Raw genomic sequence first — 19233 nt, forward strand, 5'->3', positions numbered from 1 at the left:
TTGAGTGCACCATGCTGTCTGTGGGTCCAATCCAACGAAGATCTGTGTGGAGTCTTGAATATTTTTGTTGAACTATGTAGTTAGTATATCTTTATACTAACTTTCTTGTTATGATTAAAAGGTTTCAAAAATATAGTAAATATCTTAAGCTTTTAAACGGGTATGAGGAATAGTTCCATAATGAAATAAAGTACTATAAAAATGTGAATTAGTTGGAACTACAAAACGGATACACAAACTAAAAATATATGCAAAAAGAAAAGGAGTACTTGTGGCACCTTAGAGACTAACCAATTTATTTGAGCATGAGCTTTCGTGAGCTACAGCTCACTTCATCAGATGTTTACCGTGGAAACTGCAGCAGACTTTATATACACACAGAAATCATGAAACAATACCTCCTCCCACCCCACTGTCCTGCTGGTAATAGCTTATCTAAAGTGATCAACAGGTGGGCCATTTCCAGCACAAATCCAGGTTGTGCTGGAAATGGCCCACCTGTTGATCACTTTAGATAAGCTATTACCAGCAGGACAGTGGGGTGGGAGGAGGTATTGTTTCATGATTTCTGTGTGTATATAAAGTCTGCTGCAGTTTCCACGGTAAACATCTGATGAAGTGAGCTGTAGCTCACGAAAGCTCATGCTCAAATAAATTGGTTAGTCTCTAAGGTGCCACAAGTACTCCTTTTCTTTTTGCGAATACAGACTAACACGGCTGTTCCTCTGAAACCTAAAAATATATGAGGAAAGATGAATGGTTTAATGTCAAATTGAGAACAGGTGTTCAGTTGAGTATCCGGGGGGTCCGAGTCCACTACAATTCAACAAATTTGTCAACTACTTGGAGGAGGGAGTGCAATATGCTAATCAAATTCGCAGATATGAACCTGGAAGGATTGCAACTGGAGACTAGATTAAAATGCAATACAATCTTTATATATTCGAGATGAGCAGAAAATTGAGATTTGTTTATATCACAATCATGACAGATGAAAAGTCACATATGTAAAAAGCAATTAAATGCAGAAAAACTGAATGGGAGAATGCCACTTCAACATTAGTATCAGAGAAAAGTGTGCGTGCAGTGGATGATCTGACAGAGTGGCATTGTTTTAGGAAAAGCTAATGCTTCATTGTGTACAGTAACATGTGATTAACAGAGATTGGCAAATACTGAGTAAGGTTTTCCACAAATATTTGCTTGAATTTTTAAGTGAGTTCTCTTCAGCTATGTTTGTACATTTTTTTTATTGCACTAATATTCACAGAAAGCAAATCTGAGTTTAACTGGCACAAGTGTCCACAGAAAGTTTCTAAGTCTTATACAAGGAAATTGGAAGATTACATGCACAGGTATGTACTACATGCATTTATTTAAAAAAAAAAAAACAGAAAACCCACAGGGAACAGAAACAATACCATGTTTCTTATTTGAGCAATCACAGGTAGTGCACATGTCTATTGAGCGGTACCGACCTATTCTCAGAACTTCTCAAAATTAATCCATATATAAGACGACTCACAAATATAGTTTCATATAACAGGTTAGAAAAAATTATGACCAGCTCACAAGCAAAAAAGTCATTTAGATACGAGTGTGAAATGCTGAATGTATCAAAAAGATGTTAGAGACAACTGCTTTAATTAGCACTAAGTTAATTACTGCGTGTATTCTTGGTACTGCATTTTAAACAAATAAAGGTCAGAACTCAGGAGAGAAGTACATGTGTTAAGTTTTCAAATATGAAGAGAATAGATCAACTTTAGTCAGCCAAAATTAGCATAACCTACAGTCAGATAATTCAGGTTAAAAACTGAGGCACACAGGTAGGAAACAGAACATAGCTGCTAAAGAGTTGTGGCAGATATTGAAGGCTAGAATGGATAAATATTTATCGAGTTTATTTAAGAATAATTAAACCCACTGTGCCACAATGAAGCAATATATCTGAGGACAAACAGGAGTTTCTATCAACCCAAGTGATTCTGTGGTACTGACTTGTAGCCATCATGTGCCAGAAACATCAGAAAATTGTATTTTTGAATAAAAATTTCCCTCTAAGAAGAGAATCTATGGCCAACAGATGGCACAGTGCCAACTGATATAACAAGACTATAGGTTCTGCATTTTTTCATTGTTCGATTGTTTTCTAGCTTTGCAGAGTCATTGTTTAAGTGTGTATTTGAGACATTACTGTAAGATTTCTTACTATCTGAGGCTTTATTCTGTAGCAAATAGCACGTAGATAGACTGGTATGCCATCTACTTACATGTTACAGGACTAGGAAGGGCCCCAAGTGGTTCAGATATTCAGTCCACCAACAGAATGGGTTTTGTGAACAGCCAGAAGGCACAATAAGGTGGACAAGTGCCACTTGATAAAAAAGTTAAAAGGGAGTTCCATACCCTTGTTTCAAAGAAATGCCAAGCCCTTCAGAATTTCTAAAAGGATAAAACTATATGGAACACATGTAAGGACACAAAATGATCTTTTAATACACTCAACTCGCCTCCAATGTTATTTTATTTACATATGCCCAGCTTTAGTAGAAGACTAAACAGAATAGTCTATATTTGTTTATTTTTAAACAGCCTATTAGGTTGGTTTAGTTGAAATTAGTTATAAATACTATCAAATAAAGAGATTCATATGCACAGATGAACCTTAATTTGCTATTAAGAACATACTCACTTTGGGGAAATTTTTTGTTGGAGATTCAAACAACTTCCATGGCTATAGTTCCATTAAATTTTCCTGATTTCAAATATTCGTATAATACAGTATTTTGTCCATTGATACGTGAATAGAAATAGTTTAATCTCAATTGCATGACACTCTGCTTAAATGTTTAAAAAAAATCAAATTTCAGTATCAGTATATAAGACACATGAAAAACATCAATCATTTTGAAAATTTGTTAAAAGTTAAGCCTCAATGTAAAATATGAAAGCAGGAGATGAAATGTTTGGACCAATTTCTAGTGTTCAAAAAAATAAAAAAAAAAATAAAATAAAGCAGACCAAGTATGATTCAACAGGACAGTAAAATTGGCAATGAAAACCATTCAAGTCCTTAAAAAGATAAAAAAAAATGAATTTCACTGATATTGCACACCAAGTTTCTCAACTTAAAAATAAGGGCATATAATTTCCGATCAATGTCAAGGAAATCTGTAGTATATTTAAAAATATTCAATTTTCAGAGATTGAGCTTGGCATGAGAGTTACTTTTCTTTTTAGTTAACATACCCAGGTGTTCCTACAAGTTGTGACAAGATTATTATTTATTTGTATTATGGAAGCACAGAGGCTTATTATTTATTTGTATTATGGAAGTACAAATGAGATCAGAGCTCTGCTGTGCTAGCTGTTATATGCACATCCGAGGTATGAGACACACTCCTTGTTCCAAAGGGTTTAACAATCTAAACAAAGGATAAACTAAACCAAGCAGTGTACCATATCACTGTACTACAAGAGAAAAAGAAAAATATAGATTTTGATATTATGGTAAAAAGGTGCTATAGAAAATTCCAAAAGATATTACAAAAATAAGGGACCACTGCACCCAACAAGAAAACAAAAGCTTTCAGTAAACTGGTCATGTAGGTTAGGTGTTGAGTTTTTCCCACTTAAAGCTTGTAGTGAGAATTCTGTTAATTTACAAAACAGATTTCCTGGAGATTTCACTTTTACTTAAACTCTCACTCTTTACATTGTGCCCTGCAAAAGCTTGATATTTTGTTATATTAATATTTGTAAAGTGCTATGGACTCTCAGAAGCACCAAGAGCTAAATTATTATATTTATATGATCCATCATCTGCCCTTTTTCTTGAATGAGCTGATTGCAGCTAGGTATGGAAACAAGCTAAGTAACCGCTCCTACAAAACCATTACAGTTTAGGAAACTGTCCACAAGTATTCCACTTCTGGTGTGCATGCCTCCCCTCCCACCATGCATACAAAGTTGGATTCTTCTGAACAGCACCGTCCCCCGGGGCCTCACCTGAGCCTTGTCACCAAAGGCATAAGGGTTGAAGGCTGGTTGTGGCTGTCCATCTCCTTACTACCAAAGACAAGCTGGAACCCATGCTGAGCACTGTGCAGTTTCCTTCTCTATCAAGTTTTTAAGTCAGTATTGTAGTTATAATTCTTTAGGTAGATTAGTAAAAGTTTTAAACTCATTGGCAAAAAAAAAAATTTAGATGAGAGATGCTCCAGTACAGTACCACCTGGACGTGGTGAAATCAAAATCCCCAGGATCCTGTCCCTCTTGCAAAGTCACTATTCATATTAATAATGGACACCTAAAGTGCCTCTTCTGCCTCACTGAAGCACACATATTGCTCAAGTGCTCAATGTCATGCTTTTTCAGACACACACAAACACACAGAGGGAATCCCACCTAAAACTTTTCCTCATGGAAAGGTCCCTGAGGGTATCCTCCAAGCCACAGTAGACAGTGTCAGTTAGTGCTCCTGCAAGCCCTGGGTCCAGGCCTCATCAAGCAAGTTCCATACATCCATCACAGAATCAGCAAAAACCTCCAAACTCTCCTCGCTGCAGAGTTCTGAGGAGAGAGGAGGAAAGAACACTGCTCTCAAAGGGATAGGAGAGACAGATCTCCCTCATCAGCACCCAGTAGAGTAGGAGACAGTTTGAGACCCGTTGTGCCACTGACACCTCAACACCAGCAGGTTTCCAGATGGCCTCTGCACTGTTTCATGAGCTGGTACATGCCTTGACTAGTACCAAAGCACCGGCACTGAGACATCCGGCAACAAACCACCTACCATGTTACCTGCTAATGTGTGAGATGCACATCCAGAGCAGATCTTTTTGGTACCAGGAGACTTAACAGTAACCAGCCTCCCAGAATTGCCATTGCTGGCCACTAATAAAAAACTCCTAGCTCTGGGGGCATCTGGGTCAACCACCTCAGTTTGTACACAAGATATTTAGGAACCATCTACACTGTCTGAGAGAATGGCTCCACTTCTGGAGGACATATACTCTTCCCTCCTCGACTTCAGCCAAGTAAAGTAGAGATGTCACCCACATACTTACCATGCTCTCCTCATTTTGAGCCAAGCCATTCTGACATGGACAAAATTCCACAGGACAACAGGAGGTGAAGGGGAGGGAGGGAGCTCATCCCTGGGCCCTCTTGGGGAATCCTCTCTGGCCAACAGTACCACATCCCAAACAGGTACAATCATAGCCATTCTGGGGCCGTTGCGAGACGCAACAACAGAAAGTTTCATCAACTGTTTCTGTCTCCAAAACCAGGTCCTCCCTCACATCTTAGACCACATCAAGAAGGGCGACTGGTGCACCATACTTCCCAATATCTGGACCAGGATTTAGACCAAAAATTTCTTCAAGAGACAGATGTCCAGCCTATCCCAATGGCAATACAGTATCACCTAATGAAGCTGTCACTCCAACTGTTCCAACCCAGTCAGGTGATTACTGGATCTTCCAGGAGCACCTCCAATGAATGGCTGATATCTTGGAAATTCCAGTAGAAATAGCACAAGAGAAGTTGCACATACTTCTTGACATTCCATATTCAATTTCTAGAAGACTGTCAATGCCAAAATATCAAAGGTTTCTTGGAATAAACAAGGGATCTATGGCAGACCCAAAGATCAGTGACACCCACGTCACAGAAGACAGATAGGCACTACCAAGTCCCATTGGAGGGGTATTAGTATTTCTATAATCACCCCATACCTGGATCCTTGGTAGTTGCAGCTGTCCCAAAGAGGTCTAAATAGAGACCACCCAAAGCAACACCTCTCTGGCTGTAAAGCCCATTCCTCAGCTAACTTACAGACACACCTATCAAACTCCCAAAAACTTTCGGCTAGATACAACTTCCTGAATTGGGCCAGAACATCATTTTATTGAGACACTCCCTCAGGAAAATAGGAAAGAACTTAAGACTCATCATTGAGGAGCAACTGGTAACTTGCACCTCCTTACAAGCATCCTTAGATGTCTCAGATGTCAATAAGCACCATAGCAACCCCAACTACTACATGCAAAGCATCTTGGTTGCAGTTGTCCAGTATTCTGAAGAAGGCCCAAATGACCACTAAGGAGCCATCGTTCAAGGATCATAACCTTCTCAGTACCATACCAATGAGGCCTTACGTATGCTAAAAGACTCATGAGCCACCTTGTGCTCTTTGGGGGCATACAGCCCCACCTCCAGGAGGAAGCAATACAGGCCAACAGATAACACAGCCTCCAAGGAAGAGGGAGAGGTCCCAGAGGAGACAACCTTCTGACCCTTCCTCCACTCCCATCAGCAGGTTTGACAGCACAGACGACAACCACACAGAACCACAGGATCAATTTTCCTGCCCTCACCTAAAGTAGTCCTCGACTTTCACCTAAATAAGCGATCCACCTGCTAGTTTTCTTCCCCAAGCCTCATACCAGTCAGGGGTGGAAGCTAGATTACATACTTTTAAGATGTAATCAGGACTCTCTCTTACTGTTTGGATTGAACAAGAACATTCAGGAATTCACCTAGAGTGTTTCTGGCATTTGGTAGAGTGAAAGGATAGCCCATTTGTACCCAAAACCAGTTGTGACAAAGTTCCTCCTCTACCTTGGTGGCTCTTGCACTTATTGGCGGATTTGCTCGCCTTGGAGCTTCACGGCAGCCCTCAGTTTGGCCGTTTTCGTGAACCCGAAATCCAGGTCAACTCCTCCTGTGTCTGACCAGGAGTTGGGAGATTTGGGGGGAACCCGGGCCCGCCCTCTACTCAGGGTTCCAGCCCAGGGCCCTGCGGAATGCAGCTGTCTAGACTGCCTCCTGGAACAGCTGTGTGACAGCTACAACTCCCTGGGCTACTTCCCCATGGCCTCCTCCCAACACCTTCTTTATTCTCACCATAGGACCTTCCTTCTGGTGTCTGATAATGCTTGTACTCCTCGGTCCTCCAACAGTACGTGTTCTCACTCTCAGCTCCTAGTACCTCTTGCTCCCAGCTCAAAAACAGTGCACCACAAACTGAAGCGAGCTCCTTTTTAAACCCAGGTGCCCTGATTAGCCTGCCTTAATTGATTCTAGCAGGTTCTTGATTGGCTGCAGGTGTTCTAATCAGCCTGTCTGTCTTAATTGTCTCCAGAAGGTTCCTGATTGTTCTGGAACCTTCCCTGTTACCTTACCCACGGAAAAGGGACCTACTTAACCTGGGGCTAATATATCTGCCTTCTATTACTCTCCTGTAGCCATCTGGCCCGACCCTGTCACACTATCTAAATGGGTTCTGGACTGCATTAGAACATGTTTGAGGTAGAACATTGGGACCCACCTAAACAGATCAGAACCTACTCTCCCAGAGCTCAAGCAGCTTCTGCAGTTTCACTAAGGTGTTCCAATCTCAGATGTGTAGAACAGCTACCTGGAGTTCAGGTCACACCTTTACCCAGCACTAATCCTTGGTAGAGAGCTCCAGGTCTGATATGTTCTTTGGAAGAGCTATCATACAGTCATTTTTCAGTGACACTGAACACGAGTTCACTGCTTGCAAGTCACAAAAACTGGAATACATGTGGACAAATCAGTCAAAGAAAGAAAGAACAGGCTATAGGAAAAGTAGCTGTTCTTTGGGGTCTTCTATAGCAACAGTGTTCCCTTCCAAAAGGCAAGGGAAACCAAAGAGTCAACACAAGAATTCCATTAACTAAATATTTCAGTATCTTTAGATATTTGTTCCTACTAGAATAATAGACTACAATGCACTGTTGGAGAAAGTTTGTCCAGTTCACATTTTGTTAGGTATGCAAAATAATTACTCTGAATCAAAGTCAGTTCATTCATTTAATTGATTCTGCTTTACTTTAAAAAAAAAAAAAAAAGAATTGTTATACCCTTCCTGCCTAAAAGCAGCCCAAGTGCTTCAGACTTACTATAGACAAGTTAGTTTTCACTGTTCTAAAGCTTCACATTCAGAAGTAGATTTAAGAATGTCTAATCAAAAAAACTTGTCTTTTGTTTCTTCCATGAATAACATGCACACCATTTGGATAATGTGCTTTTAAAAAGTCAACAGTAAACAAAAGTCACTTATTTTTACAGATATATGTTTATAAAATGCTTTTCAATTGGAAAAAAACACAAGCAAGCAGAAGAGTTTTTGTGTTTTTTTTTTTTGTTTTTTTTTATAAAGAGCACAAATCTGGGATTTTAAGAGGAAGTACAAAACCTATCCCAGTACATAGAACCACACTTCACAGGGAACTTTTCATCTGAAAAGTTTGAAGAGCTTTGTTTTGATGTAAGGGAAAAAAAACCTGGATGAAATATATAAAATCAATGTAAATGCTCATGCCAGTGCAACCTTGAGCTTCTAACGCTACTAAATGTCAACAGATTTACAAGAAGAAGAGACTTCCCAGGAAAATAAGACAAAATAAAATACAGTGCTAAAGTTATTGTAAATGGCCTTTTCTCACCCCAAAGGCATTGTAAACAAGTAATTCTTAAACAGATGAAATTAGGTCTTGAAAAATAACTGGGTTAAGATGTACTGAAGAGCAGAGTATCCTCAATGCTAACATGAAAAACTTGATGTTTCAAAGACTGAAAACTACAATTTAAAGATGAAATAACACAAAACATACTATGTGTGTAACACACAACATGCAGTCCACATGATAAATTACAGAGCCACATGAAATTGTATTTGTGATGCACCTTTGTTTCACCTACACTCTGCCCACTAATCCATCCTTGGCAGGACAACAACTCATTCTGCACATTAAGTGCAACTTGCTTCTCTCAGAATAAAAACAATTCTCCAACATGGACATAAGGCAACATAAGGGTTCTTCTGGATGATATGTTTGGAACAGAACAAGTTTTTCAACAATATGCAAAAAGCAACCAAACCAAGTCAATTTCCTCCCCCATTATAGTACCAAACTATTTCTTTGTTAAGAGCATTCAAGACATAGCCACTAAGAAGAAAAAGTTAAAACGGAGTTAAGTCATATTGATAGATACAAGCAGCTGTCTACTTGCAAAATACAAACTGATTTTAATATTTTGATTGAATGTCTTCATACTTAATTATTTAAAATGTAAATTTTGTTATAAATTTCTACATTTTTAATACCCATAAAGATAGTTTAATAATTAAAACTAATCTCTCTAATAGTAACATGCTATTGTCTTAAGAAAATTAAGGAATGTACTTTCTGTAGTAATATCTTTACATATTTAAATTTTCTGCATGTTTAATTTCTATAAGGCCACCCACACAATTGGTCACTGTTTTTAATGAGTGTTATTGCAATAGATACAAATGAAAAGACAGATGCATCCCAAGGTATTGAAGTACAATGGTATTGACTAACTTACTTTGCTTCATCTTCTGGAATTCACCAACTCTATCCTTTGGAGCTTGTTTTCCAAGTTCAGTTTTAATTTTGTGTTCTTTTTTACTTTCCAAATTTTGTTCAGGAATCAAGAGCTGAGGAGGATTTGGAGGTATCTGCTTCACAATATTAACATTTCCTTCATTGTCAGCATTTAAATCTACAGCATGAAGAAGATAATTTAGTGTAGTCCATACTTATATTGACGACGAGGGCAAGGCACTGATTGCTTCACTCAGATACTTTTCAATCTGTTTCTGACCCAATAAGCAACGTATTGTGCTAAGCTTCCTCCCCACATGCATTCTGTCCTGGATTTTTAATCAGTACCTCCTGTACAGCATTTAAGATTTCAAAAGTAATGATTTAAATTAGGGCTGTCACAGTTAACTCAAGCGATAAATGCAAAACAAATTAGCTAGATTAAAAAATAATTGTGATTAATCGCAGTTTTAATTGTGCTGTTAAACAGAATACCAATTTAAAGTTGTTATAAATATTTTTGGATTCTTTTCTACATTTTCAAATATATTGATTTCAATTACAACACAATACAAAAAGTGTACAGTGCTCACTTTATATTACTGTTTTTGATTACAAATATTTGCACTATAAACAAGAAATAGTATTTTTCAATTCAGTTCATACAAGTACTGTTGTACAATCTCTATTGTTAAAGTGCAACTTACAAATGTAGAACTATTTTTATTTATTTTACATAACTGCACTCAAAAACAAAATAATGTAAAACTTTATAGAGTCTACATGTCGAAGCATGAAGGGTCATTATGTTGGATCATATTAAAGAAGTTCTGTATTAAAATCACAAATGAGTTTGATTCCCCATAGTTTAAATTCCAGGGTATTACTAATTAAGAGGTCTCTTGGTTTTTGGTACTGTTTCTCTCCCTCTATGTGTGAAACTTGCAAGCTGCTAATTGCGTTAGTACATTCTAAGACAGAGTATGTTCTCAAAGCAATTCACACAGAGAGAGACTCAAAGCAATACTCTGTAACAACAGAAACAGCACCCACAGACTCCCCGCCCTTTTGTTGTATTAACAATTGTGATTAAAATAGAGATAGAGGATGTATGTGGATGGATGCTTGGTGTGGATAATAACTGAATGATCAGGGAGGTGCCAGCCTAAGAATCCAGTGTCCATCGGCTGAAGAAGGCGTCAAGTGGAAATAACCAGAGGACCCCCAGAGGGCAGACTGGAATCCACCCAACAGCCTCAAGAATGGGAGAACCAAAGAACAAGATAGCACATTCCTGATGGCTCCGTGCTGCTAGATGTTATCTGCTAATTGATTCAGCAACAGCATGAAGAAGCAATTCCCATAGACTGGCCTAGGAAGAAATTCCTATAAAAACAGACTCTAGAAAGTGAGAACTTTGGGGGTCTGATTCTGCAAACCAACTTCCAGGAGCATCTGACAAGGCCCTGCTCCCTCCTCATGTCCAGGCCACCTGGCCAGTGGCTTCGCATGAGCAACTCTAAGGCTGGTAACTATGATAACAACCTTGCAGAACCTCTGTGTGTGTGTGTGTATGAATGAATGTGTGAATAAATATGAGATTGAATGGAATGTCATAGCTATAACTAACTGCTTACTGTGATTCTTTCTGTATTCACAATAAATGTGGTATTTTGCCTTTGCCTCTTTAGTAAGATCCTGCTGGTTTTTATTTTATTGGTATAACAATATGAATGTTTAGCATATCTGGCAGGTAGATACCTTGCAACACTGGCTACAACAGTGCCATGCCAATGCCTGTTCTCCCTTTCAGGTGACCTAAATAAGAAGCAGGCAGCATTATCTCCTGTAAAAGTAAACAAACTTGTTTGTCTTAACAACTGGCTGAACAAGAAATAGGACTGAGTAGACTTGTATGAGGTGAATTGAAAAATACTATTTCTGTGTTTATTTTATTTTTTATTACAAATATTTGCAATGTAAAAAAGAAAGTGAGCACTGTTCACTTTGTATTCCATGTTGTAACTGAAATCAACATATTTGAAAATGTAGAAAAGAATCCAAAAATATTTATAATTACATGTAAATTGGTATTCTATTATTGCTCAACAATGCAATTAAAACTGTGATTGAGACTTTTTTTTAAAACCGTTTGACAGCCTTAATTCAAATGCAAAGTTACTGCAAATGGGGTGGCAGATACACATGAATAAGGAGCACGGAGAATCCTTTCAGAAAGTGAAATCCTTGCCCCATTGCCACTGAAATCAAAGCTCTTACTGAATGCAGTGGGGCCAAGATTTCACATGGTCTCTACTGCTTTTCTTAGAGATGAGGAAAACTAATTTACCCAGAACGAAATAGCTTTTGTGGAACAAAGTCAGAGCCATGTACAATTATAGAAATAGATGTAGAAAGAGTCATTTCTTAAAGACCTACTATTTGGATATTTAAAACATTTTTAAGCTTATACCTATGCAAACTCTGAACACAAAAATCCACTAGTTTTAGTATCTTAAGTTTAATTTCTTTAAGAATTTGCAATGGACCATTAAGGGACATATTTTTTCTTTGACCACTGGTAGTTCTACTGGCACAACTTATAAATATCCTAAAGCTGTTTGGTCAATTTACACACAAACTATGTTTCACCTTCCTAACAACATTTGAACATGCATTTTGAACTATAGTGTAGACAGAATCCAACCTTTCCCCAGGACTTCAAAAACAGAAACCAAACCCACATCATCATCTTCTGTACCCTTGCTCTCTGCCTGACATTAATAGAACTAAATCTAACTGGTTAGGCTTAGAAAAATAAGTTACTGTTTCTTGTGGTTTCAAAAGTCAGAATCAGTGGATGCTTGCAGCTAACCTTAAATGATTTGGTAGCAGAAATTAGCTATTGAACAAGATCTTATGAGATTTTGAAGTGTTGCCCGTTAGAGTTCATACCTGGAACCATATTTGGCATATGGGGCTGTAAAGTAGGAAGATTCAGATTGGGTTGATGACCTTCACTTTGAGAAGCTGAAATAAGAGGCTTCTTTAAAGCTAAAGAAAATAAATGGATTCACAATAAGAGTTTTGTCCAATAGAACCACCACTACATTCTAGGCTTTGCTTTAACAAAGTTCTATTTATACCAAATTTCATTTTAAAATCCCAGTGCTACAATTGAGAAATTAAAACTTCTGAGTAAAGTTTTCAAAAAAGAGCTTGAATGATGAAGCAGCTTAATCCCCAGTGACTTAAGCACTTGACATTTTACCTTCTACCAAAAATCCGAATGTTTTCTCACCGAAAAGTCTGTATTGACACAACTCCTAACATATATGGGTTTTAAATCATCTGGACTATGTTCACTGACTAATTGGCTGTCTAACATTTCACAGATTTAAATCAGAATGATATCAAATAGCAATATCCTATCCAATTAGAACATGATTTTTCCAACCAGCAGGAGTATCTTCAGCTTTAGCAGGATCATTCTCTTCTATTCCAGGCATGCCTGCATCACCTCCTGATTTGATTTGCTCTGTCAAAATAAAAACATGAAGTTCTTCTGTATTGTTCTTTTGACTTTAATAGTGAATTTCGCATTGGTGAAAGGCACTGGGCTGACAGCACTGGAATTGAGTCAGTTATCCACAGACCAGGCAGCGTGTCAGCAATGACAGCACAAGATTCCACACACTGCCCTGCTAGTGGACTTCCACTCTGTTCTGGAGGGACCAATGAAAGGGCAGTTGGGACTTGGAACTCAGTCTTTTCCCTCTGTGCGGAGAAGGACAAGGGCATCATAGCAGTAGCTTTTGTAATCCGAATATCTAGCCAATCACAACTGAACTGAGGCAAACTGCTGACTGTCCTACCTCAAAAACAATAATGATTCTGTTTGACGGGGAGGGTAGAACACAATTAACACATTTATCCAGTGACGCAAAAAGGAAATACCTTTGCCATTAGGGATGTGATTGCTTGAGGGTTCTTCATTCTTTACTAAATTTTTCTCACGTGTCTCTTGAACAGTCTTAGATATCGCTTGATCATTCAAACCCTGTTCAATGTCTTGTCTTGGCTGGATTCTCTGTGCATCCTGTTTTTAAAACAGATTAAACATTAATCAAGATGACCCTTAAAAGGAGAGGGGAAATCACTCACTACACCTTGCAATGCTGCTTCTCTGAACATATCTTGCCGAGTTCTCACACCTATGTCTTGGCTCCTTAGGAGAATGAACCTTGAGAGCAGTGGGTAATATGACAGAGCATGAGCCAGACCCCCTATAGACCAACATCTGCCGTTGCCTGCCAGGTATACATGCTGCCCATGCCCTCCAAACCAGACATGCCAAAACCACCAAAAAAAACCAACAAAAAAAACCCACACACACACACACAAAAACTGGGCTTGTTTTTGGCTTAATTGGCTTGTGAGTTGTTTGTTGACTAGTTTTTGGATTGTAGCTTGTTGCTTCTTTTTTTTTGATTGGCTCCCGGCAAGCAGGGGCAAAAGGGGGAAAAAAGAGATGATAGAGTCCGGGATGCAAAGCGGTCCCACCACAGTCCCAGACTGCATGCCAGGGAGGAAATCTAGTCACAGAGTGTTGGGGTTCTTAGGGATTGGCTTGTTTTGGCCTTGTTTTGAAATGGGATTAGCTTGATTTTTGGTTTATTGTGAAAGTCAGGGTGCTTATTTACTGTGTGGAAGTTGGTAACTGTGCGCCAAACATGAGTCAATTCCTGCAGTTGTGCAGGAACAGACTATCAGAAAGAAATGCCAATTCAAGAACATTGTAAGATCAAAGATTGTGTCTCAGGACAAGAGGGAAAAGAGCCTTCAGAAAGGTAACACAAAATCAGACTTCAAACACAAATACAGACGTCCCTGAGCGAATCTAGGCTTATGGCTCGTAAAGGGCCCACCTTGACCATGTTTCTCTTCCTCCAACAGGTGCATCACAAGGGTAAGGATTCCTGAATACCCTGTACCAAATCAATGACTCCATTTACAGCAAGACAGATCTTAACTGGTTTATATGGTGCTCAATTCAGTAATTCCCTTTTGCAGGAACAATTTATATCCCCAGAATAGAATAAGGGTGAAATTACAGAGTAGGTATACCTCTATCTGAACAAAGGTGCATATTAAATAAGGTGCAATTACTCAGATTTGTACCTGAAGTTCATTTTACAGACATGAACTTCACCCTCAAATAGGGTTGCTAGGTTGCTGTCTGGCTGAAAGTATGCCATCACATTTATATCTAGAGAGAAAATGGAGGATTGTGTGGTTGTACAAAGCTTTCACTGGCATGAATTTGGAATGGCGGAACTTCTTATACAATTTGTGAAGCAGATATCACAATCATCCCAAAGGACCACCAAGAAAACAGTTACTCCACCATAATACATGTATTTTGCTTGTACTATATTGTACAGTAAAGGTTAGAAAAAATTAGTTTTATCATTATTAATAGGTTTTCTACCACTCTGCCTCTAGTGGGAAGTTACCATACATAGGCCTTGGACTAACAGGTAGTTCCACCGCATATCTCATGAGCAAAATCTAGCATCCAGCTCCACTATGGGATACAGCAAGAGTTTCTAGAGCTGCTGATTCACCAGACAGACCTTAAATGTGATAGAATTAAAACAAAATAAAAAAACAAAATAATTACAAGGTGACATTTTGGTGAACCCAAGCCAGTTCTTAGACATCCAAACTAGTTCCGATTTTATTGCTCAAGATGATGATGATGATGATATTAAATTGAAACAAAAATCCCGTTTCAACAACAGGATTATTTTTAGCTACTATTTACCTTTTGTTCTTGTACACCTTGGTCCATTAACTTCTTTATATTTTCTTCATGTTGCATTTTCATGTCTTTGATTTGTTGTCCACACTGCAAACTTAATTGGAAGCACACTAACAGTTACACATTTGATTTGGATTATACCAAGTCTCCCATAACTGCCTGGGAGAAAAAGAAAATGGACTGGCACAGGAAGCTTGAGGAGTAGAAACTGGGATATAGTAGAAAATACCATGGTTTCAAAGGTGGGGTGAGCAGAAGGGTCTGTGACCAGCAGAGTACACTCCCTGACAAGCCTGGAAAAGAACCCAAAATTCCTGAGTTTCACCATTCCTCTATCAGCAAATATCTGTGAAACTCACGAGTAAAGTGTCTCATCCTCTCCAGTGCCCATCCTCATAAAGAATGGCAAACTACTTCTACTACCAGATACTCTGTTGGCTCTAGTAACAGGGTCTGTGCAGTGGATCTAAAGATTCCAACCATGCTGATGAACTATGTGGGTGTATTTATATTATGCACTAGGATGGTATGTTTTGTCAGATTTAAAGAGAAAAAAAACAAAAACAAAACTATAGTGAAAATATTAAGGGTACAGAGTAAAGAACTCCAGTTAGGAAATGCCATACTTAAGGTACTATGCAAAAGAAATGTGACCATAATTAAAGACAATTGTAATGCACATGCACAAGGAGACCAAATTACAGTTGCACAGGTAACCTTAATTATGGCATTACTTAAGTTCTGAGTGCTTGAATTTGAACCTTTATGTTTTTAATACCGTTTATATATACTGAGTATATATATATAAAATATTACTAATTCTATATTGAGAAGAGAATCTCTGCAAGAGTTTCATATTTGTTTATAATAGAAAAGCCAGTGGTCAGTAAACTGATTTTGAATACAGCTTTAGAAACCCTTTCAGTTAAACAAAGTAACTTTCCACACACTCTCACCCACCTGAATTCTCTATTCTTCTGAAATCACTAATTCTTATCTTCAAAGAAACAACATTTATTAGAACTGTGTTTATTTGCTCAAAATGGATCTTACATCTGAAATGTATCATTAAGGTATTTAAATATTTTTGGATAAGTTTCAGAACCGATCATGGAAACAAATAAATTCCTACAAGCTGTAAAATTAATAGTATGTTTAAGAATGCCCTAGATGAAAAGCCCATTAATTTGGTTAAAATAGCAGCAAATCACTGTTATAAAACTGCAGTCCACAAGGACATATTAGGGTTTCTCTAATTATTAGAAGTTTGTTCAAGTTAAAAGGAACCAGGATACAATGCAGTGCATTCCTTCCTATGCATGTATATTGGCTGAATAAACAGTTATGCTAAGTGACAGTTTTAATGTGTTCCATTCCATACAATGTTTATTTATGGGCACATAACTGAAACAAGTAAAGGGCTATCATCTCAAAATGGGAGAGTTGCTTGGCTTACTCCATTAGGCTTTCAGGAGTTAAACCCAGGATGGTTATGTCTGCCTCCTTCTACTCTCTGTATTTTATCTCTTGTAAGGCTTGAGTTGACAGAGAGGAAGGTAGTATCTTATGTGCTAGCCACAGCCAATTAATACTGATGACGAAAGAGCATGAGATTATCACAGCAGCTTCAAGGAGGAAAGGTGGAACACATGAACAAATATAAAAGTAACAGACCCTTAAAGCTATTTTTAAAAATAGTTTTTAGGCCTAGAAGTGAACCAAGGATGGTCCACAAATTGAGGAGTTTGGGGATAACATGTGAAGAGGTAGTAGCCCTGCAAAGCTTTAAATTTTCTACTCTATGTATTTTGTTGTGAAAGCTTCCAATACACATATTTTAAACCAAACACATTATAAATTATGCTTTCAGAAGTTTTAAGCCTTTTCTCAGTGTTACTGTGTCTTACCCTTCCCTACAATATATGGGGGGAAAGAATTGCTTCCTAAAATTTGATTTCTCTTCCAAATTTATAGCCGACATTTCGAGTTAATTTCAGCCTAAGCATAGTATTTTTACCTCAATTCCAATCAAATAAATTGGTCATGAAGACTTTGATAAACACACCCGTAACACTTCAATTACCCACAGTTTGATTAAATATAATTGTTCTTCTATTGTCTCAAATCACATATCGTCTCAAGTACGAGTTAAGTCAAACTGAATAAAAAGCACAATTCTGGGAAGTCACATTTCTCTAGAGACTTTCCCACTCCCAACAAAACACAAAACACCAGAAAATAAAGGTTTACATTAGAAACCCTGACAGCTTCTTTGATTTGTCAGCTATCTATTGGTTAAGGTCTATTTGAGGAATAAAGATCTATTTGACTAGTTTGTGATTTAACGGGAGTTCACATTTATGGGAACGGTACACAAATCTATGGTTAATACAAAACACTGAAAAGCATCATACCTCTCATACTCCAGCCTCCTCCCAAGACGAGTATTGTTCTTCTTGTACTCATGAAGCTGGTCCTCTTGACGAATGAATTCTTGGCGTAATTCTGCTAGTTGTTCTAGGCCAAATTGCACAAATCAACGTGAGTAGAAAAATGCCCCCCTTTAATACCTTTTACCATTGATGCTTCTTAGATGAAAAATGCTCATTTTCAAATCTTTCTGATCTCTGCTGTATTTATTGATTCCCTGCCCCCATTGCATAGCCACACAGCATGCCAAATAAGTTATTATTGTAAACTAGAAATCAATTCATACACATTTATTTTGAAGCCAAGAGTACTACTTGTGATAAGATACTTTCAGGATAAGAATATATGGTAAAAATTTAACTCTTCATTCCAAAGGGCTATATGATTCATCTACTTATGAGAAATAATTTCATGTTAATCTCCTTATATATTATATTTTCTCCTAATATATAGTCTTATTTTGAAAAATATAGCAGTATAAATGGAACCCTCTCTCTCGCTACAGGGTCAGCCATTTACACTATATAATCATCCTCCTTAGCATGCAGCAGACATTCTGTGCTTCTTTTACTCCAAAATTTTTTTTTTAAAAATACATGTCATATTTTTACACCTATCTACATTAACATTTAACATACACTTTAGTTTTCAAAACAGCTACTTTAGAAGTTTCACCTCCCTGCTGCTTTGGGTGCAAATGTGAGATATAAAATGCCTACTCATATTTATTGAATATTAATTACTTGTAATTGCTTTAAACAGAAAACCAAGATATTAAGCAAGTTAGGAGTCAACATTACTAGGGCCCTACCAAATTCAGGTCCACTTTGATCAATTTCGTGGCCAGAGGGTTTTAAAATTGGTCAATTTCACAATTTCACCTGTTAACATCTGAAATTTCACAATGTTGTAACCTTGAGGGTCCCAACCCAAAAGGTACCCGGAAGTGGGTCTGATCTTCCCTCTGCTCTCACCCTCCCCCGCAGCTGCCAGGCAAGGGAAGGACAAGTCCTGTCTTGCCCCAGCCCAGCAGGGACACAGCTAGGAGCTCACTGACTGGGGGGCTTCCAGGAGTAGGGGGATACTGGACCCACCTTCACAAATCTCCTCCAGCTGCAGGAACCTCAGGGGTTTTCCTGCATACCCCGGCCCCACACCGCTCCCGAAAGGTGGCAATGTGCCCCTGCAACTCCATGCACTGCCCCTCTCTGCAAGCACCGCCCCCACAGCTCCCATTGGCCACAGCTCCTCGTTCCCAGCCAATGGGAGCTGCAGGGGCAATGCTTGCAGAGCAGGGCAGCATGCAGAGGGAGACCCCGCCCTGGCCGCTTCCAAGAGTGGTATGGGGCCAGGGCAGCTGGGGAGCCTACCTTAGCAGCAGCTCCGCTCTGGGATCGACCGGAAGATACTCTAGGATCAACCAGTCAATCGCAATCGACCAGTTGGTGACCACTGTCGTAGATAGATTTTCTGGTCCTTTTTTTATTTCTATAATTTTCTATGTTATGCAGGAGTCAGACTCCCTCTCCCCTCACTCCTTCAGTCATAATTTTTACATCAATAGACAAATTACTTAAAAAAATTTGATATTAC

At 38.4% G+C, this 19233-nt stretch overlaps 2 protein-coding genes across 5 annotated transcripts in view; both read right to left on the reverse strand.

Moving 5' to 3' along the window:
- Nucleotides 1–9471, reverse strand: part of CTDSPL2 (CTD small phosphatase like 2) — a 104020-nt gene extending 94549 nt beyond the window's left edge. Inside the window, exon 1 of the mRNA XM_073304551.1 lies at nt 9388–9471. The gene's annotated coding sequence lies outside the window, so the exon portion shown is untranslated. The remainder of the gene's footprint in view (nt 1–9387) is intronic.
- The window catches only part of GOLM2 (golgi membrane protein 2), a 32248-nt gene that overhangs the window by 7319 nt on the left and 5696 nt on the right, over nt 1–19233 (reverse strand). For 3 of the 4 annotated variants that reach the window (XR_012154122.2, XM_073304560.2, XM_073304559.2), the window contains exons 3-8: nt 17625–17727; nt 15214–15304; nt 13344–13485; nt 12844–12924; nt 12342–12440; nt 9388–9564 (exon numbers count right to left, since the gene is read on the reverse strand). Coding sequence is in view for 2 of the 4 variants with exons in the window: in XM_073304560.2 (XP_073160661.2) it covers nt 9388–9564; nt 12342–12440; nt 12844–12924; nt 13344–13485; nt 15214–15304; nt 17625–17727 (693 nt within the window). In the remaining 2 variants the exon portion in view is untranslated. Of the gene's footprint in view, nt 1–2695; nt 4576–9387; nt 9565–12341; nt 12441–12843; nt 12925–13343; nt 13486–15213; nt 15305–17624; nt 17728–19233 lie in introns of all 4 variants that reach the window. The other variant, XR_012154123.2, reaches the window with a different exon arrangement.

Source organism: Lepidochelys kempii, chromosome 10 (assembly GCF_965140285.1).
Source record: "Lepidochelys kempii isolate rLepKem1 chromosome 10, rLepKem1.hap1, whole genome shotgun sequence".
NCBI lineage: Eukaryota > Metazoa > Chordata > Testudines > Cheloniidae > Lepidochelys > Lepidochelys kempii.